We start from the raw sequence: 24,240 nt of genomic DNA on the forward strand, positions 1-24,240 counted from the left end.
ATCCTCATGTTTTTACATGTGTATGTATGTGTCAGCTGTCAGAGATGCTGGTGGACATGGGCAGTAACCTGATGCAGGTGGATGATCAGATCCTGGCCCATGCCCAGACAGAGAAGAGAGCCTGCAGCTCCATAGTCCACTCTCTGGAGACCCTGGCCTGGCCCCAGCTACACAGCCATGCCCAGGACCTCTCCATGGTACTGTCAAAGTTGAGCCTGTTTTTATGTACTAGAATTTTGATTTAAAGGTTGAATTATAATAAAAGTTGTTTTTTCCCTACAAAGATCTCCAGGAACATTGTGATGGAGGCCCACCTTATCCGTCCGGCCCACTTCACTGGAATGAGCTGCACAGCCTACCAACGCCGGGAGACCTTGTTAGGCAACCTGGGCATGGAGGGGGCAGAGCCCACCCACGAACAGCAGCTCCGCTTCCGCTGCACCACTGGCACCCACAACACCTCCCTAAACAACTTCCCCATGAAGGTGAGCAATGTCTCCGTCTCCCTCACCCAGACCTGAACCTAACCTCACCCACTAACAGGACTGTGGTTGTGTGTCTGTGGTACAATGGCAGACAGTGCATACGGTTGTCATTAGAGGGAACACACCTCAGTTTGTGACCTACTGGAGATGGCATGGAACCGCATTTAGCACAGTCATTTACAACAGCTGACATGAAAGAGGGAGAAAATCCTAAGGTTTTAGATTTTGTAATTTAGTGTTTGAACTTTCTGTTTCCTATTCCATTGAGATAATATGGCCAAATATATTTGAAAGTAGGAAAGTAAAGGATCTCCCTCCCTCCCTTCTTCTAGAATGCTGTAGCCCTGGCCTCTGTGGTTCTTCCTGCCTCTCTGTTCCCCCCGGACGCCCCGTCAGACTGTAAGCTCCAGTTTGTGGCGTTCCGTACTGGGAGGTTCTTCCCTTTCTCTGGGAACTCTAACGGTCCTGGAGAGCACGTCCGCAGACACAGTATCAACAGCCCAGTGGTCTACGTAGGCCTGGGTGAGGGAACTGGCTGTTTGGAGCAGTTATTATACTATTATTACACAATTCATCTCATTCACAGAGACGGGTCAAAACATGTCAATTTTTTATAATAAAAAAATTGCTGGTGATGGTTATCTCCTCCTTTGTTTGGCAGACGGGTGCAGTCTGTGGAACCACTCGGAGGCTATCCTGGTGTCCCTGCGTCACTTGACCCCAGGCAGCGAGCCGGTCGCGGCCCACTGGAGCTTACAGGCACTGCTGCAGAAGCAGGGTGGGTGGAGCCAGGAGGGCTGCCAACTAGCCCACACTGACTCTGCCACCTCCACCCTGCGCTGTTCTGTGCTCAGCAACTACGCTGTGTTGCAGGTAGGGCATCCTGGGATCACTCACTCTCAGATATACATGGTGGATGTAATGTAATGATGACTGCACTGGAAGAATGTTCTCTTCTCACGATCTCAGGATCTTATACCAAGCCCCACAGTGTGGTCGTTGCATTCATATTTTTCTTTTCCTAGGAGGTTCCTGACTTCCCCCACTCCCCACCCATGTCAGTGAGGGTGCTCCACCCTGTGGTTTACACCTGTACTGCAATCCTTCTCCTCGGCCTCTTCACCATCATCATCATACACATACTACACCACAGGTACAGTGTGTTTGCGCGTGCATGCTTTATTATCTGACATAACCCACTGTCTTTTTTTCACTGCTAATGTTCATCTTTGTTTTCCTCCTGTAGTTCTATAAATATATCCAGAAAGAGCTGGCACACCTTACTCAATACCTGCTTCCACATCGCTATGACCACAGCTGTGTACGCAGGAGGCATCACCCTGACCAGCTACCCAATGGTGTGCCAGGCAGTAAGTACCTCTCCTCTCAGACCCAGCTTATGCTCTCTACGTGTGGTGTGTGACGGCTGACCCGGTGTGATTTGTGTCAGGTGGGCATCGCTCTACACTACTCCTCCTTGTCTACTCTGCTGTGGATTGGTGTCAGCGCCAGAGTCCTCTACAAAGAGGCTGTCTGGAGGATGCCACGGCAGCCAGAGGGAGAGTCTAATGTTCCCCCTACTCAGCGGCCTATGCTCAGGTCAGTGATGTCATCAGGGTGAGACAGAGTCGACTTTTATATGAGAAGGTTGTGAGTCATTGCCAAACAGGTCAATGGTTGAATTGGGAGCTCATCGTGGGGTGCTATTTTAAATGACTGTATTCATGTGAACAGACACCCAAACTGTGTCATATCAAAGACCACCATTGTGTTTAGAAGCAAGGCTCTTCTGTTTTAGAAAACCTTGGAGGGAAAAACAGTAGACTACAAATAAGGCACAAAAGAGCGGTAGTGACAGATGCAGAGAGCTGAGCCCAGAGCGGGGGAGGGGAGGAGTATACGAGCGAGGGATAAGAGAGGTTGAGGAGAATATTGTAAATCTGGGCTGGGTGATGGAGGGGGCGTACTGTCCCCTCATTACTGCGCCACTCCCCTCCTCCCCATGTTCCGTTCTGCCCTAGTGCTCCCTGGCTGGGATCATGCACTGTACTGCTGACCTCTCTGGTTTTCCCAAACCCCTTTGTCGACCACCGCCGCATGTGGTCAGCCTTCCAATGACACCTGGCCCTTTGATAAATCACAACCCCGCTGCAGCCTACTGCCCGTTGTTACACTGTATCAGCTAGCTGCCCAACTAACAGTTCAGTTCAGCTCAGGAGATCACAGACAACTAGCCTAGGGATCACTACAGCTGTGTGAAGTGTATGCTTGCTGAAAGAAAAAACAAAGGAGCAAAGACCCTAAATATCATATAGAATACACAGAAACTATTTGTCATACAGTTCTTGGGGTTTGGTTGTTGTTTCCAATATTATAGACTTGTATCTCTCACATGATACTTCACTTCTAAATAAGTTCACTGTTATTCACTGTTACTTCCTTTTCATACAAACTTCTTTGATCCATCTAATTTGTGTTTTTCCTGAATACAGGTTCTATCTAATAGCTGGTGGTGTTCCTCTCATCGTATGTGGCATCACTGCAGCTGTCAATGTCAACAACTATGGGGACAACAACCCTTAGTGAGTGCTTCACATTTGACTATTGACCCATTGGCCCTTCACACAGTATCTTTTGGTTTAGTGCTTATTCAAGAGCAAAAGTTGACATTTTTATGAGATTTTGAATACATAGAGGTGTCCTTGTTTTGCTATGACCTTACTGACTTTTTTATTGCATATTCCAGCTGCTGGTTGGTGTGGCGGCCCAGTTTGGGGGCCTTCTTTGTCCCCACAGGCTTGGCGGTATTGGTGACCTGGATCTATTTCCTGTGCACTGTGTTTCGCCTGAGGCACCGGGTGTCCAAAGAGTGCCCAAGATTCTCCCTGTCCTCCCCTGTGCCTGAGAGCCAGCCAGCCCTGGGTGGCAGCACCAGCCTCCTGTCCACAGACTCTGTGGTGGGGACCATACATACTGCGTTGACCCCAGAGGACCAGTACACCCTGAAGGTGCAGTTCCTGGTGCTGGTAGCCACCCACTTCCTGTTCCTGGCCCTGTGGAGCTGTGGAGCCATGGCCATGTGGCTGACAGGGCGCAGCAGCCTATTTTTCAGCTGTCTCTATGGAGTAGCTGCCACCGTGTTGGGGGTGTTCCTGGTGGTCCACCACTGCTTCCGACGCCTGGATGTGCAGGCCTCCTGGCTAAGCTGCTGTCCAGGAAATCGGCGCTCCCAGCCCATACCAGTCTACATGCACACCTGCACCACTGTGAGTGGGGTGCAGACCACCTCTGAACAGGGATCCCAGATCTTCATTGGCTGCCATCCTCCAGGGGATCCCCACAACACCTCATCAGCCAGGTCCTCCTCCACCCCCAGTGGGATCAGCAGTGTGGGCCCTGGGCCCTGCAAACTTACCAACCTGCTGCAGGTGGCACAAGAAAATAGCAACAATGCCACTCGTGCCCCAGCAGGCATCATCACCAGCACCAGTACAGACAATAACAACAAGCAAGCTAACAACCTGCTGCCCACACTAGGCTCTGTAGCCCCTGTCCAGCCTCAGAGGAGGAAGGTCAGTGGCAGAACTAAACAAGGGAGCAGCCAGTATCACCACCGAGGTGAAGGCAGAGGTCACTACCGTCTCAAAGCTATGAGGACTGGTGGGGGAGGGGGCAGTATGGGAGCACTGGGACCTACAGGTATAGAGCAGCACAACACCGCCCATCCAGCCCACAAACAGGCCGCTAGTGAGAATGGCAGTCTCCATCACAGCCACTCTGAAAGCCCGGCCAGCCCGCTAACCAACGGTAACGGTAGGAGAGTGGGGGGGACAGTGACCACCAGCCCCTCAGAGGGTAGCGACGGGGGCAGCAGCGGCAGCCGTAAGCCCTTCCCTCTGCTCCCCTCTGTGGCCAGCAGGGTGGCCATGCAAGGTAGTAGGTGCAGCGCCAGCCGAGACAATCTGAAACTGGCAGCGGCTGCAGAGCGGGAAGCTAAGCGCTGCTCCTACCCTCTCAACAGTATCACTACCACTGTGCCAGGGGCTGCCCCTAACGGCACCATCAAGAGCTCTGTGATAGAGCTGGAATTGGACACAAGTTGTACAGACCATTCCCAGAGCTCTGTGGGCATGAAAAGTATGTGGAAGAGTGAAACTACAGTGTGACCCTCACTCTCTCCCAGCAAATGTCCACAGTGGACCCTGGCAATATTTGATATGACTGCTGTTGTTGTAGTGTCCTACACCTGTGGAGACAAATCCTCATCTGAGATCCATTTGTGTAACTTCCCAGCTAGCATATAACGTTCTGAGAACCATATGTTTCTTATAGAGCTTGGTGAGAGCGTGGTTGTCCTATGGTTATTTTGTATAAAACCTTCCCACAACTTTCTGCAAATGGTGCAGGATAGTTGCTTGTCTTTGAAACATCCTCAGTACATTTAAGGAGCTTGACCAAAAAAAAGTTATTTTCTTGGTATTTCATTACTTTAAGAGAACATTCAAACATGGTTACATTTAATAAAAATGTTGGTAATGTTCTAGAAACATTCTCCATCTGGTTTGACATTTGGAATGTTCTCAAATAGTTCAGAGAACTTTAAGACACAACGTTCTTCTGTGGGAATTTCAGTCCTTCAGCATAACGTTTCCTACAGGTTTCGAATAAAACATAATCAAATCTAAATGTATTTGTCACATGCTTTGTAAACAACAGGTGTAGACTAACAGTGAATTGCTTACTTACAGGTCCTTTTCCAACAATACAGAGTTAAAGATAAAGATAAAAAATCTAAATAGTGTCATGGTTTTATTTAAAGTCATGTTCTCAAATTGTTCCAAGAACGTTAAGAAACAACGTTCTTCTCTGGGAATGTCATTACCATAGAATAACATTTTCTACAGGCTTCTTCAAGGTTCTATTTAAAGTAATGTTCTCAAATTGTTCCGAGAACATTAAGTTAACTTTCCATAAAAAAACACAAGAAAACTTTAGTAACGTTCAGAGGAAGTTCTAAGAATGTTATTTAAAAAGATATATGTCCATTCATCCGCATCAATGAAACTCTTTCTATCCTTTATCTTGTTAAGTGTGTTCAGGTGTGTTGGCCTTGCCCACTAATTGGCCACACCCGAGTGCTTCTTTCCCTGTAAAATGGGGTCCGTTTGAGTAGACTAAAATTAAAAGCTTTGTATTTGTAAAAAAACATGGCATGCTAGCTCCATCCGGGTGGCGCAGTGGACTAATTCCATGAATAGAGAACATAAGATTATAGGTTTGAATCTCACTGATGCCGTCACAATAAAAAATAAATGTGGCTGCATGATTAATGCCTAAGGAAATGAATTTCCATGTGTCCTATCTGTGCTTGGAGTTCAATAAAGTTGACTCAAAATAAGCTAGTTGTGTTGCTAAAAGTCTTATTGAAACATTCAGTTAACGTAATTCAAAAACCTTCAGATCACCTATAATTTCCGTTCTCAGAGCGCTGGGTCAGACTTTCATGTACATTTAATTTAAATAATTGCAAAGAACTTCAAGTTGCACGTGTGGATCTCAAATTGGGATTCAACTCATGATGAGGTTTTTATTTTAAATGTGTAAAGGAGATAGATCATGGGGTTGGAGATAGATCATGGGGTTGGAGATAGATCATGGGGTTGGAGATAGATGATGGGGTTGGAGATAGATCATGGGGTTGGAGATAGATCATGGGGTTGGAGATAGATCATGGGGTTGGAGATAGATCATGGGGTTGTGTTGCTTCTTACTTTTGCTTCCATCACAGTGATGGTATGGGATGTGTACTTTCATCTCTGTCACTTATGAACTGTTTGTTGGGTTTGCCAGGAATTCAAGGCCTGTCTTTTGTGTACCTGAAATACTCATTTATTCACAGGAAGTTTTACAAGCTAAGTCTAAAATTGACATAAGATGTTGATTTTGGACACCTTAAAGGGGCAATTTGCAGTTGTATTCTTATTCTGTGCATATCAACTATAGCATGAAATGGAATTTGAGATTGTCCATTTCTACAGTACGGCTGTGCATTTCCTCTGTGAAGAATCCTTTTGCTCTTATTATGTTGACTTGTATTATTGTGTGTGTGTGTGTGTGTGTGTGTGTGTGTGTGTGTGTGTGTGTGTGTGTGTGTGTGTGTGTGTGTGTGTGTGTGTGTGTGTGTGTGTGTGTGTGTGTGTGTGTGTGTGTGTGTGTGTGTGTGTGTGTGTGTGTGTGTGTGTGTGTGTGTGTGTGCGTGTGTGTGTGTGTGCTTCCGTGAATATGTGTTTGTGTGTGAGATCCTTAATCTAGCATGAGAGAATGCAGTATCTAAAAAAAAATGTTTTTACTAAAACGTATTGACTCGGATTCAAATACGCATCAGCACTGAGGGAACTTCTCCCCTTCATGAACAGGTTGGACAAGTATCAGTGTTTGGATAAAATTAACTAAGAGTGACCTTTCTTTGACCCTGGCATGTACTCGGAAATGTTCCTGGTTATTTTTCATATGAACTGCCCCATCCTTCTTCCTTTTTCCTTTTTCCCTTACTGGCCTGTGTTCAGTTCGGGGGAAAAACGTACTGTAACATTCAATTAAACGGAAACAGTGCTGTTCTGAATGACCAGTTCAAAAACTGGGAGGGATTGGGTTGTGGGCTGTGGAACGCTGTCAGCATGGCCGCTACCCTTTAAATATGTCACTCACTGATTCAAGCCACACCCCACCACACCCACCAAACGGAGAAAACGTACCTCAAAGTCTGTTCAAGAACGTTGAAGAACAATTTGGGGAAATGTGTCATTCAGTACAAATGGTTACACAGTGTACCACATGTTCAATCGAACTGAACGCACCCCTGTGCTCTCACACCCTCTTGGAGTTTCAAATCTCTGGATTTACACTCATGTAAACACTGCCCCCTCCAGGATTTCAAACATCATTGTTCATGCGCTGACAAATCAAAGGGATGCATCAGTTCAAACCATGTTCAGTTTGTCATCTGCATCAGGAGACTATGTTAACGGTTGTTAAATTATGTGGTAAATGGCTCTGGTTTATAACACATTAATCAAGATACAGTAAGTGCTTACTGACCCCTCGCCCCCCCACACACACACACACACACACACATTTACCTCATAAACTAATGGCTTAGAAGCTTGTTACAGTAAAAATCAACTACTTCTACACCATTTTCTGTTAATGTACAAAGCTCAGAGTAAAGGCAAAATAAATTATGACAGAAGTGGTTCATGTTATCTACATAATTGCCTCATGTTTCTTCACACACTTTATCATCCAATATTGTGTAAAACCATATTATGCTATTTTGATCTTGAGTATTCTTTCAGAGTGTGTAAGAATGCAACAACTCAGTGCATCTTAGATAAGCTCCTCTAAACAACTCCAATGTGTTCAGGGAAATTATTATGCCAAAGAATTGTGTAGAATAGCAGAGCTTACCTCAACATCAGTGTTTAGCAAATTTGATGCATTTCATAGATTGTATCCTTATTCTAGGTCCTGAAATCTCCCTTTGGGTTAATGTTAATAACTCAAACTCACAAAGCTCAGATTTGTGATAAGTACAAAGCAGTGGTATCATATATGTGAATACATGTGTTGTATTTAATTGTTGAGGGGATGTCAAACTGCTAAACCTGCGGTAGTGGCTGGTCACAACATGTTTATATAACCTGTGTCTGATATTCGTGAGTTTACCTTCTACAACCCTTTGTCACTGGAAAAAAAACTTCTTATTCCACTTATTTACATTAGGTATTAAATGTCAAAATGTGCAAGAACACAATGATAGAATGTGTCATCTTTTCACTCATGGTTACCCAGATTTACATTTCATCCATTTACTAACATTCATCACATTGGTGATAGGTCCCTAAATGATTTCCAAGTTTTGTGTCCACTCTCATCTCAAAATGAAAAAGGGAGATTTCAAATGTTGTATGTATATTTATATTTTAATTTGTCACAGTGACATCAGAATGAAATGATTGTGACAAATAACTGTTTTTAATTCAATAATATATTGTTCAAGAAATTCAGACTGTGCCTTATAGAAAAAACTGATGCAAAATTAAAAAAAATACAACTTCATATATTGTCATTGTTCTCATACTGATGGTGCAATTATGCTTCTCTGATATGAGCATGAGATGAATGCGAATGAAGAAGTCTGAGATAAACTCAGTTATTGCTGTCTGCAGACTGTCTGAGCATCAGCTGTCTCTGAGGCCTCCGTTAATACCGTTCTGGTATCATTTGTGACTTCTTTACCCTGTCTGTTCAACAAAGCTGAAACCTTCTTCACTAAAAAAATTTTTTTGACAATTTGTTCAGTTTAGTTTACCAAGAAACAGAGCACACGACAGAAATTCAGGAAGCCTGAGGGTGTAGGAAGGTCATCATAGTCCTGGGGATTCAGGGATTGTAAACTGATCCTGGACCTGTGCCTAGTGTCGATTAAAAGACTGCGTAATTCACGTTACAATGGCACCAGCACCACTGTCCAATCGCGGTAGGTCTTACCCTTATTGACGCAAATCCTTACCAATCAGATAGGTTGTGGGAGAGTATGGGCGGTAAGAATGGTTGATGAGGAAGTTTATTGTTCAACAATGAAACAAGTCAAAACAAGAAGAGAGATGCTGTGAAAAGCAAGTATTACAGTCAGTGGATAGCCGTTGTGTTAGTATTTTACCTTTCTATGAGATAGCAGAGTATAATTTTCTTGTAGAATAAAATATTATACGATGGTCCTTGCGAAACATCTGAGTTTATTTTGGGGGGTAACGTTACGTTAGCAAGTTCTTGGCGACATTTAATCTTTAACTAGTTATAGTAGCTAGATACCCAGTAGGTTAGTAAGGACAAACACACGCGTTGCATTAATTGAGCCTGATAGCTATATAAGGTTGGCTACATTACTCAGACTATCCTTGGCATAGTCACCGTGTGGCCTAGGTACGTGGACGGTGTTGTACAGTGAACTGGGGAGGCGTGTCAAGTGTTACGACATAATCAGCTAGAGTTGACATTATAGAGGACGACGAGCTACCGTTTGGTGAGTCAGTCTCTTGAAGTGAGAACAAAGTCGTTGTGATATCCAAAACCTGCCAAACTAGTATTTTTGTAAAAGCTTAAAGCTTTGAAAATGTCTTTGGCTGACCAAAGTCAGCAGTGGTATCCCACAAGCGTACAGGTGACCGTGTTCCAAGCCAGGAATTTGAGGATCAAAGGAAAGAATGGAACCAACGATGCCTATGCCATCATGCAGGTGGCCAAAGACAAGTTTTCTACCTCGGTTGCCGAAAAATGCGTCGCACCGGTATGGAAGGAAGAGGCATCGTTTGACCTGTCACTGTTCCACCATGGCAACGCTGAACGCTGCACACTGTATATCATAGTAATGCACAGAGCTCTGGTGGGACTGGACAAACTCCTGGGACGAGCTGTGATCAACCTACTGGATCTACACGATAACAGCGCCCGCAAAAAGACCGAGTAAGTTACTCTCATGTTGATTGAAGATAAAGGATCTGAGTGTGTGGAGTCATGGAGCTTGTGGGAAAGTAATCTGATTATGTTGGGTCAAGACTGTGAATAGCCTACTTGAGTTGATATCCGAACCCAGCCTAACTATTAACCTAGCTGTTTGAAGAACTCCCTCTGAAAAGAGTGGAAGTAGTTGGGAAATTCCAGCTCGTTAGTGTTAACTATGAAGCCTACTGTATCTCTGGCATTCACAGCTGGATCAGGTAATGCTGATGGTTGGGCCATATCTCATTAAGAATAATATTGACCAGTGTCTACATTCCTGACATTCCCCATGTTCCTACAAGGTTATTTAAAGCAGAGGGTTAATCACACCATCACACTGACAAGTTGTTGAGCTGTGATCCATGGATGACATTCACAACAATGACGGGATAGGCCCATCATAATGGGTGTAACGAGCTTCATAACAAAACATGGTAAACCATGAATAATTCAATAAAAATGTACACACCCTTGCCTTATGTAATAGTGTTTATTTAACAGCCACTGTTTTCTAGGCTGAAGGACACTTTGATTTGAATATTTAAGACTGCTGGCTGACCTTTGAATTGTAGGCTATTTGTCAATTGCTGTTGTTGAGGGCAGTGAGTGACTACTAGTCATATGGTTGTATCCTTCTGTGTAAAATGTTCTTTCAGTATAGGCTGCCACAAGGGCAGCATTTGTACAGTACTTAAATTACCCAATTCACTTGCTTATTATACACTCATATCTGGAGCCTTATTTAGATTTGACTAAATCGGTTTGTATAGCTTTTGATGATAAAGTTTTCTCTACTAGTCTTTACCCTCTCCCCCTTTCCTTCTCACTTGCCTTTTCTTGCTCCTTCTCTCTCACACAAAAAGGGTGTTGGATATTGCTGTTTGTTTCCTCTAGCAGTGTATGGTGTTATATTACTGACCTACTTTAGTGTAATGCTGATGGGTCAGGGTTTGACATTGAAGTAAGGCACTAGGATCTCCTGCATGGGAGCACTTTGTCCTCTCTCACAATGTAGCAGAATATTTTCTCAGCATGAGACAAAGTTAAATGATATGACACCAAATAACACACCATGTCACTGATCATGTTCCGGGTATGGCTCTGAACATGCGTCATCACTGTTCTTAGGCCTATTCGTTGAAAGAGCAAGTTCCAACTTGGATATACAAAAATGTGAAGGCACTACTGACCACGGTATTGGCCTATGTTTGGTATGTCCTTATCCACATTGGAAATTGGCTTAGCTGTAGGCCTGTTTCATGTTCATGAGATGTCTAAAATATAATTAGGCTATTTATCAACACAATTCATCATGAAATGGGCCTATGTAATTATATGTGCATGAATCAAGAGGTTTACTCTTTCTTTTTTATGTTTGCTATATTTCTCTCAAGGGCACAAAATCAATCTTCTGTCAATAAACAAATCCATACTGTTTAGTCTGTCATGTTAGTCATTAGTAGTCTTGGGAAGTATACCGAGGTATTTGGAAATGGCCACGGAATGTTTTTCAAAACTGTCAATACTATTGAAACTTTCTTTGCAGTTTTTCAATACATTTTCATATTTGTTGTTACTTTTTAAGTAAATACCTGCAGTTAACTTGTGCAATACCTTAGGAATACGTCTTAATTTGACCTGTCACATTATTTTACATTTTGAAGCTTACCACAGTTTTCTAGAACATTTGAGCCAGTCACATGTTTGTAAATGGCACAACAGGAGACAGCGGGACCAGGTGAATCCAGCTGTGTAGACAGGGGTCGCTTTTTATATTGAAAGTCAAGTTTTCCTTCAAAGAAAATACATTGGTGCAACACATTAGGCAGAAAATGGCTTCATTTTAATCAGATGACAACAAAGAGCAATGCCATTTGGCTGGCAGCCACACAAGTAAAGGAGCTTACAAAGAAACAGCAAGGTCTTTTTGCAAAAACTATGCATGGCCATCATATTTCTAATGTTTATCATAGAAAGAATGTAGCCAGCTACATTTCCTAATGTCTTGCTTAGTTTTTCTCACATTTTACCAGAGAAGTATGCGACTACACCGAGAAAAGTAGTTACAAATCAGTCAGAGCGCTGTCTGCTGATAGAATGCCTGTTCGTGAATTCTCACCTGAGAATATTAGTCTGATGAGCAGACATGACAATGAGAAGTATTTTTAGGTCTGCGTTTGCAAAACGCAGCAAGATATATGTTTCTTATGCGTTTTTTGGGGGGGGAGGCAGAATTCAGCATTTAATGCAACCCTTCAGTTTAACTTGTTATTAATCTAAGTGGATTAGTTAAAATGACTCCATTGGACTGTTTGCTCCTCCCCCCTCTACTCAGAGCAGGCAGGCCCATTGCCCTAGTGACTCCAGACTCCACACAGGGTATAAACATGCTGCTCCAGAGCCAATACTGTTCTTTCTTCAGACAATCATCTATCAACTTTGTTTATTTGCACAATGTCTCTCGTTCACATTCGCTTGTAACTCTCCAACAATGATATTCGGTAGCTCGTGTGTATGTACAGTACCAGTCAAAAGTTTGGACATACCTACTCAAGGGTTTTTCTTTATTTTTACTGTTTTCTACATTGTAGAATAATAGTGAAGACATCTGAACTATGAAATAACACATGGAAAATAAAGACAAACCCTGTGTCCAAACTTTTGACTGGTACTGAATGTGTATAACTTGATGAGCTGGATTGCATGTTTTTGTTTATTTTTGTTTGCATTTGTTAGCATATTTAGCTACCAGCCTTATTGGAAATGCGCAATTACTTGTGCTAATTTTATTACTATTCTGGTAATAGATGCCCAATGGGCATTGTTTAGGTCTTTGGCACCCCCTTGTGTACTAACACGGTAATACCGTAGATCACGGGATGAGAGAAGGACGGTATGACGGTATCAATCTGGATACTACCCAACCCTAATCATTAGCTGTATGTGACATGTTAATCATTATACTTCAGAGGGAAGTCTGTGCCTCTACCACTTTCTCAGAGAGAGAACCGGTCCAACAGGACAGACCACCACTCCTCTATTAGGGCCAGAGTTTTCTATTTCTCTGTAAATGCTATCACATGTACCTTGTCAACTTGTTGTTCCTTTTAAACTCCCAACATCCATTCACTGATGTGTTCAGTCTGACTAGTACTACAGAAACAGAAGTTGGTAGTTGCTGTTTTACTTGGCATGGCACATTTTGGGAAGAAGATTAGTAATGCTTGGAGAAGTTTTAGCACAGCTTTCATTAGCCTACAATTTAGGAGTCCTGTATTGCTCTGCTGGGCTTTATGGAAGTGGGCTAGGTTTTCTACCATGCATGTTTCCTGACTTTTCCTGCAGGATCATGTCTGGTCATGTTTTGTTTTAGTACACCAGTAACAGGGTAATGTTGCACTGATCTTTTACATGAACCACATAGACATTATTCTGATTTAAATAACAGCTACTCGTTGTTTAGCTGTGCATGGTCACTACAAATTACCACCTAACCTGTACCCCCGCACATTGACTAGGTACCGGTACCCTCTGTATATAGCCTAGTTATACATACACAGTATTAGGCAAGACTGCCTTCTCTTCTTGTGCACCAGACGCATGGAATAATCTACAATCCATGCTTCATCTAGATATGTTAGTGCCACGGAATTAATTTAAAATATTGATGGGAGTCTCTGTTACAGAGGAGTGTAAATGCGGCTTTTTTTTTTAGGCTGGATCATGTTGTATGTTTTAATTATCTATTGCATTGATTGTTGCTGCTGCCTTGGCCAGGTCTCCCTTGAAAAAGAGACTCTGGGTCTCAATGGGATTTCCTTGGTTAAATGTATATAAATGTATGTTTTCTTGTTTCTTTTTGATTCAACATTTTATTTATTTTTTACTTTAGTTTATTTAGTAAATATTTTCTTAACCAACAATGCAGTTCAAGAAATAGAGTTAAGGGCTTGTAAGTAAGCATTTCACGCTAAGGTCTAAAACTGTTGTATTTGGCGCTTGTGACAAATAAAATTGATTTGATCACTGCCCAGCAGAGTACAGAGCACTTCAGCTGAATGCATCCTAAATGTAGGCACATAGGCTAATGATCTACCAAGAGTAAAACCTGACCAGCTGCTGTCTTTTTGTTTTCCTTGAACCTTTTCCTGTTTATGGCTGGATGGATGATGTCATCAGGGAAGAATGTGTGTACTGCTCACTAGAGCCCCAACTTGTCTATCACAACTCTGACCCTGTGAATGCTTTCCTTGTCTCAGCTGACCTTAACCTGTAGGTTCAGTGACGACACTGAATTTAACCAGGGAGTTTTAGCCTCTATTTGCTTCCTTTTTATAAGCCAGTCAAAAAAATGTTTACTTCCATTTATATGATAACTCAAATATGCAAAAACACTAAGAGCATACTGCAAGTCACTGAATATGCAAAAAAGAAAAAAGCCTATTGCAAGAGACTTGCAATAAACTTGCTCCAGGATGGATTGGATGTGTTTCTCTGGTCTTGGAAAGGTAAGAACTCACCTGGGGGACAGTCTGTGAAGCTGTACTTTGCGTTACCTGTCTACTAATTTACCAACAAATCTAGCAGTGCTTTTGTTCAGTGCAGTCTCTGCAATCACAGAGAGACTCAGTGTGACAGGGCATACTAATTGCTTGTTTTGTTATGGAAAAGGGTCTCCAACACTTCTGCCTTTCCCTTGTTCTGAGTAGGCATAAACACTGTGCTCAACAGGGAGGAGATGAGGGCAGAGGCAGAACAAAGGAATAATTGTCTGCTTTATCTGTTTGGCCCAGTGGTTGCTGGAACAGGGTGCATGCCACTCAATGACATGTATGTATGTGTCTGGTCTTCACTTAAGAGACATGTATACACAAAGCAAAGGACACTTAGTTGAACTGCAATTAGTTTACAGCCTAGTTAAGTCAACACTAGAGGAGCTGGATCTATTCTAGGTCCTGACCTCAAACTGTTAGAAGTGTCATAGTTCTGCCCTTTATAGTTCCGCAATAATAGTTTTTATCAAGTCATGTTTGACCACAATTTCTGTACATCTGATTTCCTGGAAAATCATGACGTTGTTGAAAAGGTTTTACCTAGGGGCTAGGCTAATTCAAATGTAATTGGTTGCGTAATAAACAATTCCAGTCATATTTGACCTTCAGTAGTTTTAATTAATTGAACAGGAGGATCTAATCTTGTTCTTTCTCTGACTGTCTTTCATTTTCAGTTGGTACAAACTGCTGGATAAGAATGGGAAGGAGGACAAGGTCAGAGGGGAAGTGATGTTGGACATCCAGTTCATGAGAAACAACTTGACAGCCAGCATGTTTGACCTTTCCATGAAAGACAAACCACGCTCCCGCATCGGAAAGCTCAAGGACAAAGTGCGTGGGAAGAAAAAGGACAGCTTCTCTGACTCGGCCTCTGCAATAGTGCCCTCTTTCAGCCAGGTAGTCACTGACAGCGAGGGAGAGGCTGACTCCCACTCAGTGTGCCCAGAGTCTCCTGGGGCCAAGAAGAAATCCAAGCTCAAGTCCCTCTTTGCCCCTAAATCCAACCTGCAGCGCAATGTCTCCCAGTCCATGTCCACACTGGGCACTCTTCCTGAGAAGAACGCATCCCTCAGTGGCAGTCGCTCTTCTGGCCTCAATGTGGATTCTCCTGATGGTGAGCTCCTTCTATTCAGTTAAACATTTTGACTATCTGCTGACCTTTTCATATTTGAGTAATGATAATTGGCATATGTAGTAACCTCTTTCTATCTACAGTTAAAAAGAAATTCAAGTTCCTGGGCCACAAGCGCACAGACAGCAATGACAGCAAAGTGTCTACAGGACCTTTTTCTCTTCTGGGCAGATCCAAGCAGAAAGAAGACCCGAACAGTACGTGCATCAACGGCAATCATGTGTATGCAGAGGAGGTAGAACCCATGTCTGGGTCCACCCTCAGCCTTAACAGCTCTGGTCAGGGCTCAGTGGAGGATGTACGAAGCCACAGGCAACCATCTGATGCCGCCATAGACTCCCTCAAGGGTGCCTCTGTCAACACCTACAGAAAGGAGTCTGCAGATAGGGATAGGGCTCTGCTGGAGCAAAGGCGCCTTCAGGAAGAGGGAGAGAAGAGGCAGGCAGAGGAGAAGAGACATAATGAGGAGAAACAAAAAGTGCAGCTCAAGGTATTGCAGGAGGAGGCACGCAAGCAACAGGAGGAGCAGGAGAGGAGAATGTTCCAGGAGGGTGAGGCAAGGAAGAAGCAGCAGGAAGAGGGGGAGGACCGGAAGCGGCTAGCGGAAGAAAGAAGGCGGCTGAAGGCAGATGAGCTTCAGAGGCTGGGGGAGAAGCAGAGGCAGCAGGAGGAGGCCAAGAAGGCAGAGGAGCAGAAACAACAGGAGGAGGCCTCTGTGACTGAGAGGCTGTCCTCTCTGTTTGGTATGATCAGGAAGAAGGAAGAGAAGAAGGAAGAGCTGCAGCAGAGTGTCGCCAATGAGGTGAGGCCCAACCCATCTCCTAGTCGCGGCACCAGAGATTTGGAGGTCCCTGTTCCTGCCCCTCGCCATGCTGCCAACCCATTCAAGGATATTCTCCTCAGTCCAGACCCTCCAATCCCAGTTGAGGAGAGCCCGGTGGACCACCAGAATGGTGTTTGCGGCACCAACACCCCGAGCGCTGCAGTCTTCAACTCCAACCGCACTGCCAAGGTGTCTGCAGTCAAGCCCAGGTAGGTGTCAGTCTTGTTGCACTTACAGCTCTTTTCTAACTTGAGATCTGCATAGGTAAGTCCAAACATTGCTCAAATCTCCCACCAATGCATGATTTTAATAGTGCAGATCTCAAGTTAGGATTTGGCCTTCTATCTGCTGTGAGTTTTGATGTCAGCCTACTAATGTAATGTAGGGCTACCTGATGTTCTGACAGAAGTTACGTTTACAATGGTACGTGGAGCTACTAGATACACAATGTATTTCACTACTGATCTGGTAACACTAACCAATAACCTTTTTCTGTCTCTGTAGTTTTCATGTTATTTTGAAATATGTAGTGGTGGAATTTTTGACCTCAGAGCCAGCACATGCAAACGATCACATTGACTGCCTTGGTAGCCTTTATCATCCATTTTCCAAACTGTCACTACTGAACTACTCCATTCTTATAACTCTCTTAAAAAAAATGTTTTCACAGAAATGACTTTATATTGTCCAGATTGAATAGCTGTGGTGTTTTCCTCGCTTGATATGATATACAACTGAAGTTAGTAGTTTAGTATTCTCAGTTGCAATTAGTTGTCTGGAGATTTTAGTAATCAATGTAATCAGGTGGTTTGGATTAGGATGAACTAATCTGTAAACCAGATCATGTCTCCAATCTATACTGGCTGCAATTAGTTTAATCTCTTTGTTCCTCTTGATTGTCTTAAGGCTCTTAAAAGCCTTGACAAACATGAGCGTGGATCATCAGAATCAGGAATTCCATCTGGCGCGTGATGGACCTGTTTGGCCGGTGTGCTGATTGGTCTGCAGTGTGGAACCTGTGTGTTTGTGTGTCTGAAACTGGGTGGTATGGTGCAGAACAGGTTGGAAGTGATGACATGCGCTCGCACAGGGTGACTAACTACATTGAAAATGTCTGCTGGGGAAAACAAGGCTTTGTTTTTACACTCATCTATTTCTGTTTTCTGGATTTATTTGAACAATTCTTTCTTAATGGTGAGTTGTCCACTCATTATAGCCCAATTCCTTTTAAAGGAGAAAATACTTAGTTTCATTATAGCCTACTCTTATTTTAGTGCTGAAATTCAGACATTCTAAATCTCGATTTGTTTTACTAGCCTACATTTTTGAGCTTTTTACAATAATTATGAAATGGTCCATCCTAAAGTAAATGTAATATGTTTTTTATAACTACCTTTTTAAGTGTTTTTAAAAGAAAGGCAATAGTGGGCATTCCAATATTTCCAAATTATGTTTAATTCCATCAAGATCTTACCAGGTGTGATGACGTAACCTTCTCCTTACAAGAAAAGAATGTCAGAAAATGTTTGAGTGGGACCCTGTTAATTTTCTCAGTTTCAGACAGGATAGGACAGCATATTTTTGTCACAACTGGATTGTTCTTTAATGTTGAAACAAACGAATACGAACATTTGAAATATCAGACAGAAAAGGCTCTGGGTATACACAATTATCATCATTAGGGCTCCAAATGATGAACAAAGAATAGAAAAGAGCAGAGACAGCCTGGAAAGAGCACACATTTCTCTGACTTTCTGTTCTTGGAAGCATTTGGGGTGCATCATCATGTGTGAAGATAAGATCTTGATGGAATGAAACACCACACAAAGATTAGGCTAACTCATGAGAGGTGTGTTGGCTATTTCAGCTGTGCTGGGCATGCTCATAATTCTGGTATATTGTGACGGTCAGACACTGACCTCCAAGCATTGTTTTCACTCCTTGGCAGATTGGAGTCTCTGAAGCAGCCTGAAACCCCCAACTCAGACTCCCATAGGCAACAATCTCCCTCCCTGTCCTGCGCCGAATCCCCTCTCTCTAGCGTCCCTTCTGAGTCTCCTGATATGTTCTCCAACCTTCACTCCTCCCTGGCTCCACCTAAGACACGGAGGAGCACCTCTGAATCCCCCTGCAGCAGCACTGAGAACCTGGCTGCCATAGGATCTTCCCCTATCGGATCTGAGAGGAAGCGGCCAGCTCCTCTGCCCCCCAGCCCAATGGAACTGCATAGCCATGGAAATCCCAATGCAGGCTCCAGAAGTGTGTCTGCTAAATGTGGCTCTCTTGTGACAATTAAGGAGGTTGAGGCCAAAATACCTCCTCTACCTCTTCCTGACTATGATCGCCTGTTCCCACAGAAGAGGCATGGAGTACAAGGACAGACTCAATGGGACAATATCATTGCAGAAGTGAATCAGAGACAGCAGGAATACACATCTCAGCTCATTGGAGAAGAGATGAGTGTGGATGGCCCAGGCCTCGACTCCCCAGCACCTCCACACAATGACAAATATTCATACTTGAAGGAGAGGGCAGCAGAACGCCTTAACCAGCAACAGACACAAGTTCAGGAAGTTCAATCTTCGTCTTGGAGGAGAGTGGGGCCCAACAGTTCGCCAGTGCTCATCCCCCCTCCCAAACCTGGAGCTGCAGCCCCCCCTAGACTAGTGATAGACTCAAACAAAAAGCAAAGCCAGAGCACTGCACAGGCTAATCCATCTGTTGAAAGACACAACGCCTTCGTCTCCAAAGTCTTGGGCTCTACAGATCCTATGGCTCAAAGCAGCAACGTACCCTCAGTGAAACCTTGGGAGGATGCAAGGAAGGTGCCTAAAACATCAGTTGCTTTAGCCAGCGAAGGCCATTCTGTTCTCCCAATAGAAAAGCCTACTAGACTTACATTAAGAGAAGTTTTGGTGTCAAGTTGTACAGATGTACCTAAAGGACTGCCAAACACTCTCAAAGAGATCCCCGCAACCAAACCCAGACAAAGATTTACCAGCAAAGAGCCAGTGAGACGAGTGGATCCTGAGCCAAAAGCAGCAGAGTCTACTACCAATGTACAGCAGGAGAACAGGTCAGAAATGAGGGCAGCCTCCACACTGGACTTCATAGACATGAGAGTGAGTATTCCTGTCATGGCAAAGAACACTGAGGTAACTGCTAACAGTGAAAAGCAACCCTCATCTGACTCTGTAGAAAGCGACATTAACAAAAAACAACTGGAACGCATTATGAAAGAGACATTTTCTGAGCCTGACCCTTTTCCCATTGCGGAGGTCCTGCCTAAATATCCATGGGCTCAACCAGAGCAGAGCCACAGTGGAGATGACCTGTTCAACCCCCCAGCACCTCCACTTAATGACAAATATTCCTACTTGCAGGAGAGGGCAGCAGAACAGCTAAACCAGCAACAGACACAAGTTCAGGAAGTTCAATCTTGGAGGAGAGTGGGGCCCAACAGTTCACCAGAGCTTATCCCCCCTCCCAAACCCCATAGACTAGAGGCAGACTCAAACAAAAAGCAAAGCCAGAGCACTGCACAGAATAATCCATCTGTTGAAAGACACAGCACCTTCGTCTCCAAAGTCTTAGTCTCTACAAATCCTATGGCTCAGAGCAGAGACGTACCCTCAGTGAAACCTCGGGAAGATGCAAGGAAGGTGCTTAACACATCTGTTTCGTCAGCCAATGATGGCAAATCTGTTCTCCCAATAGAAAAGCCTAATAGACATGCACCACAAGTTTTGGTGTCAAGTTCTACAGATGAACCTAAAGGACTGCCAGACACTCCCAAAGAGATCCCCTCAGCCAAACTCAGACAAAGTTTAGACAGCAAAGAGCAAGCAGATCCTGAGCTAACATCAGCAGAGCATACAACTGTACAGCAGGAGAACAGATCCGAGATGAGGGCAGTCTCAACCCCGGACATCATGGAAAGTAGTCCAACGATGGCTAAAGCTACTGACTCTGTAGAAGGAGTCATTAACAAAAAACAACTGGAACTCATTATGAAAGAGACATTTGATGACCCTTTCCCCATTGCTGAGATCCTGCCTAAAGACCCATGGGCCGAACCAGAGCAGAGCCACAATGGCGATGACTTGTTCTCTGGAGGACCACAGAAAGACGACAAGCTTGAACAGAGACTGACAACTGATGACTTGGTTAAGCTTTTTGTGCCAAACAATCCAACCGATCTGTTCTCCAGTTGTAACGACAGTGACTCAGAAAAACATCCAGAGGAAGAAAAAACAGAAGAGCCCAGTCCTGCTTTTCAAAGGGTATTTTCTCAAAGGAAAAATAAACGAGCAGCACCTCAGCCTCCAGCTAATTCGAGCAATAAAGGAGCCATGGGAAAGGGTGAGCTGGTTAAACGAGACCCTTCACCCAGAGAAAATGAGACCACCAGGTTAGCCACTACAGGATCTGTCAAACTTGAGCCTCAAGCCAAAAATACTAGACAGAGAAATCTCTATGGTAAAGAAAAGGTAGAAACCCAAGCCAGGAAAGAGAAGTGGACAGCAGACCCTTTTACCTTCTCCCGCATGTCTTCTGACTTGACTTCTCCTGAGCCTCCCCAGTCAGTAGGTGAGCCCAACCCCCAGGCAGGGGCTGAGGGTAAGACCCTGCTACGGGCCTGGGTCTCAACCTCTGAGGTGCAGCCACTCACTGTTCTGAGTAGCAATGGAGATCGGCCAGCCTTAACACCAATCAGGTGAGCCTGAACCCCTCTGAGGTCATAACCAGCCCTTAGCCCTTCAATGATTGTATGCATTCCACGGCATGGGGGATTTTTCTTCTGTTCTGTTCAATCAATCAACGTATGTCTGTGTAATGGGCAATAAGCCTCAAGTCTAGTCTAACAATTGTGTATTTGGAGAGATTTTAAGTGTCAAATGTCCAACAAATTACTGGGTATGTTGGATCAAAGGGAATTGTGTTCGTATTTTTGGTTTTGGTGTGAGCATGGGATATGCTGTTGAGTTCTGTTTTTTTTTCAACTTGGGAAAAGTCTTGGTTGTCAGTGCACCTATTCTGATTCATGATGGCACATTGGGACAATTTTGGTTTGTCATTTTCCCTGGTTTCTGTAACTGGAGTCTAACTGAAATAGACCTCTGTTCATTCCATTTCCAACTAATCTCTTTACTTCCGTGAACAATTGTTATGCTCCACCCTCTTAGTGTTTTCTTTGTAATCTTGTCTTTCCAGGCCTCACCCAGTGAAGCCCATGAGCTCCATGGAGAGCCATGCTCTCATCAACACCCCAGTGGTGAGAGAGATGAAGACCTATGACAGCTCACTGGGAAATATGAAGGTACTACATGTTCATATGTCTATTTACCTTTTGAAAGGAGTGATAGAACGCTAATATCTGTGACTCCGTTTGCTCCATCATCCTCAGGCACCTTGTAAGGTGGAGAGTGGGCCCTACACCCAGCTGACCCAGGAAGAGCTGATTACCCTAGTGGTGAAGCAGCAAACGGAGCTCTCCAAGAAGGACTCCAAGATCGTTGAGTTGGAGGAGTACATAGACAACCTGCTGGTGCGCGTCATCGAGGAGAAGCCCAGCATCCTGCAAGGCCTCACCTCTCCCAAGCAGGACCTGTAAAGTGTGAGGAGTGGACCAGGGAACTGTAGGATGGAGGGAAAGATTTAGACTTCTACTCCAACATTCCGTTTAGTTTGTGTGTGGTTTTATATTGCTGTCACTGTGTTGGATCAAGCAATCTCTATGAAGGTCTTGTTTCCTTTGCGCATATGCACTTTTGTCTCCATGAGGAGTCAGGCTGTGATTCAATTTCCAGGTTTCTTTCAGAAACCAGGATGCATGCTGGGATCCAGCATGGGATGCATGCTGGAATGCTTTTTTTCTAGAACTAATTCATTAATCATTCCAGGCTACTATTATTTGACCAGCTTTTGCTCTTGTTGTAACACTACGCTACTGGAATTCCTTTTTATACTAATTTACCGTATGCGCACATTTCTTGTCTTTGGGTTGGTACTTTTTTTTAATAAACTTTTTAAATCATTCTCCTCTTTAGGAAGAATAGAACTGGATGCCCTAGGTATATTGATGTCCATGTCACTGATGAAATGTATCTGTCCAGGCCTTTGCACAGTGACTCCATGGTGCCTACAATTCAGTGGACTTTAATTAGCTAGTTATACTTTGATATCTGCTCATCCCAAAGCCTTAACACAGCGCTTCAATAATAAGATGCTAGTGTTTTTTTGTTGCATTCTTAAACCTTGATCTTCTTTCATTGTTTTCTAGGGCTATGTTTGTCATCCTTTTCTTTACATTATCATGACTTGCCTTGGTGCTGCTGCTATACTTCTTGGTGTAATCACAGGAGTTAATCTAATACCAAATAAAATGGATAATAATTATTGTGGGGCTAGGTACAAGTACGTCAACGTTAATCAGACAGTCCATGTGGTGTGGTAGGAACATGTCGGATAAACAATGGTCTTAGTGTAGTTAGTTGAAGCATTAGTCAACCTTTGATCGGATTTTCCTGGTTTGATTGGAAACACTCATCAGTCAACATTCCTTACTTCAGTTTCTTGCATTAGTTACCTTATTACTTTAGTTGTTTATCCTACCATCCCTTTGTTACATTTTGAAGTCATGGATAAGTGTGGCCTAGTGGTTAAGAGCATTTGGCCAGTAACCGAAAGTTCGCTGGTTCGAATCCCTCAGCCGGCAAGGTGGAAAGAACTGATCATGTTCATGAGTAAGGAGAGACCTGATATTCACCTTTTTAAAAATATATTTATTTTTATCTACTGCTGTTGAATCACTGATGTACCCACTGTGCAGTCTTTTCTTTCTATTGTAAAATATTTATGCAAATATAAGTGCACAAATCATGTCAAATATTTATGCAAGTAACTAAGAGTTTAACTTTGAGAAAGAGCTTCCAATATAATTAAATTTTAAAGGAAATTTAAAAAATGTACAACTTCATATTCATTTCTAGCACAACCCAAACATCAACAAACAGTATGTGTTTCTATGTTTTGTAGTAAAAATGAGAGAACTAAGTGTTTCCAATTACATCAAACAATTAGTAGGCAATGCCAAATAATTGGTGCACAATGATGATGTCATTGAAAACCCATCTTCCTCTATCTTTACTACAAAACATGGAAACGTGCTATTTTCACATATGTTGATGTTGGGGATCTGCTGGAGATGAGGAATATGAAGTTGAAAAATTGTGAAATTTCCCTTTTTAAGCATTATGAATGTTTCAAAATGAACCTTGTCCATGTTAGATGTAATGCCTTTGGCACTTTGAAGTGCTTATTAAGCGGTAGGCTTTGACACTGACAATGGCCTTACAACTTGTGTAAATCTCAATGTAATCTACTCGATGCATCTTCTGCAACTATGCCTTTGTGTAATGTCATAGCAATAAGAAATCTTGTGAAATATTCACATGTCTATGATTGTGCCTTCAAGGGTTTTACACCTAAGAATTTACTTTTTGTGATTACTGTAAGTCTGGATTCCTTAAGAGCTTTTTGTTTATACTCCTTTTAAATTCAGAGTATTGTATACACTTTGAGCTTTCCAATTGAAATAAAGTATAATAAATCTTAATGTTTTGTCATGTATACTATTAAGACAGCTTGAAGACTTATAATAGCTGTAGGTCTTATGATCCACTG

At 43.3% G+C, this 24,240-nt stretch overlaps 2 protein-coding genes across 3 annotated transcripts in view; both read left to right on the forward strand.

The window, feature by feature from the left end:
• LOC139576809 (adhesion G protein-coupled receptor A2-like) overlaps positions 1 to 8,603 on the forward strand; it is a 64,642-nt gene extending 56,039 nt beyond the window's left edge. The window contains exons 12-20 of the mRNA XM_071403305.1: positions 36 to 197; positions 285 to 485; positions 818 to 1,007; positions 1,147 to 1,358; positions 1,511 to 1,638; positions 1,732 to 1,855; positions 1,936 to 2,084; positions 2,978 to 3,067; positions 3,232 to 8,603. Coding sequence (XP_071259406.1) covers positions 36 to 197; positions 285 to 485; positions 818 to 1,007; positions 1,147 to 1,358; positions 1,511 to 1,638; positions 1,732 to 1,855; positions 1,936 to 2,084; positions 2,978 to 3,067; positions 3,232 to 4,651 — 2,676 coding nt within the window. The 3' untranslated portion in view covers positions 4,652 to 8,603. The remainder of the gene's footprint in view (positions 1 to 35; positions 198 to 284; positions 486 to 817; positions 1,008 to 1,146; positions 1,359 to 1,510; positions 1,639 to 1,731; positions 1,856 to 1,935; positions 2,085 to 2,977; positions 3,068 to 3,231) is intronic.
• Positions 8,604 to 8,909: 306 nt separating this feature from the next.
• Positions 8,910 to 24,172, forward strand: rab11fip1a (RAB11 family interacting protein 1 (class I) a). 2 transcript variants are annotated; one of them, XM_071403303.1, is made up of 6 exons: positions 8,910 to 10,010; positions 15,274 to 15,713; positions 15,815 to 16,763; positions 18,503 to 21,271; positions 21,769 to 21,874; positions 21,962 to 24,172. In XM_071403303.1, the coding sequence occupies exons 1-6, from the start codon at positions 9,661 to 9,663 to the stop codon at positions 22,166 to 22,168; spliced, it is 4,821 nt and encodes a 1,606-aa protein (XP_071259404.1). In that variant the 5' UTR covers positions 8,910 to 9,660; the 3' UTR covers positions 22,169 to 24,172. The 2 variants fall into 2 exon arrangements, with proteins under 2 accessions (XP_071259404.1, XP_071259405.1); XM_071403304.1 differs by lacking the exon at positions 18,503 to 21,271 and having other exon boundaries at positions 9,005 to 10,010.
• Positions 24,173 to 24,240: the final 68 nt, after the last annotated feature.

This window comes from Salvelinus alpinus, chromosome 5, assembly GCF_045679555.1.
Source record: "Salvelinus alpinus chromosome 5, SLU_Salpinus.1, whole genome shotgun sequence".
In the NCBI taxonomy this organism is placed as follows: Eukaryota; Metazoa; Chordata; class Actinopteri; order Salmoniformes; family Salmonidae; genus Salvelinus; species Salvelinus alpinus.

Excerpts from the sequence above, each read along its gene's own strand:
- rab11fip1a (XM_071403303.1), top strand. The coding sequence starts at position 9,661 with ATGTCTTTGGCTGACCAAAGTCAGCAGTGGTATCCCACAAGCGTACAG. Across the intron at positions 15,714-15,814 it reads CAATGTGGATTCTCCTGATG|TTAAAAAGAAATTCAAGTTC; the intron begins GTGAGCTCCTTC and ends TTCTATCTACAG. Across the intron at positions 21,272-21,768 it reads CCAGCCTTAACACCAATCAG|GCCTCACCCAGTGAAGCCCA; the intron begins GTGAGCCTGAAC and ends TTGTCTTTCCAG.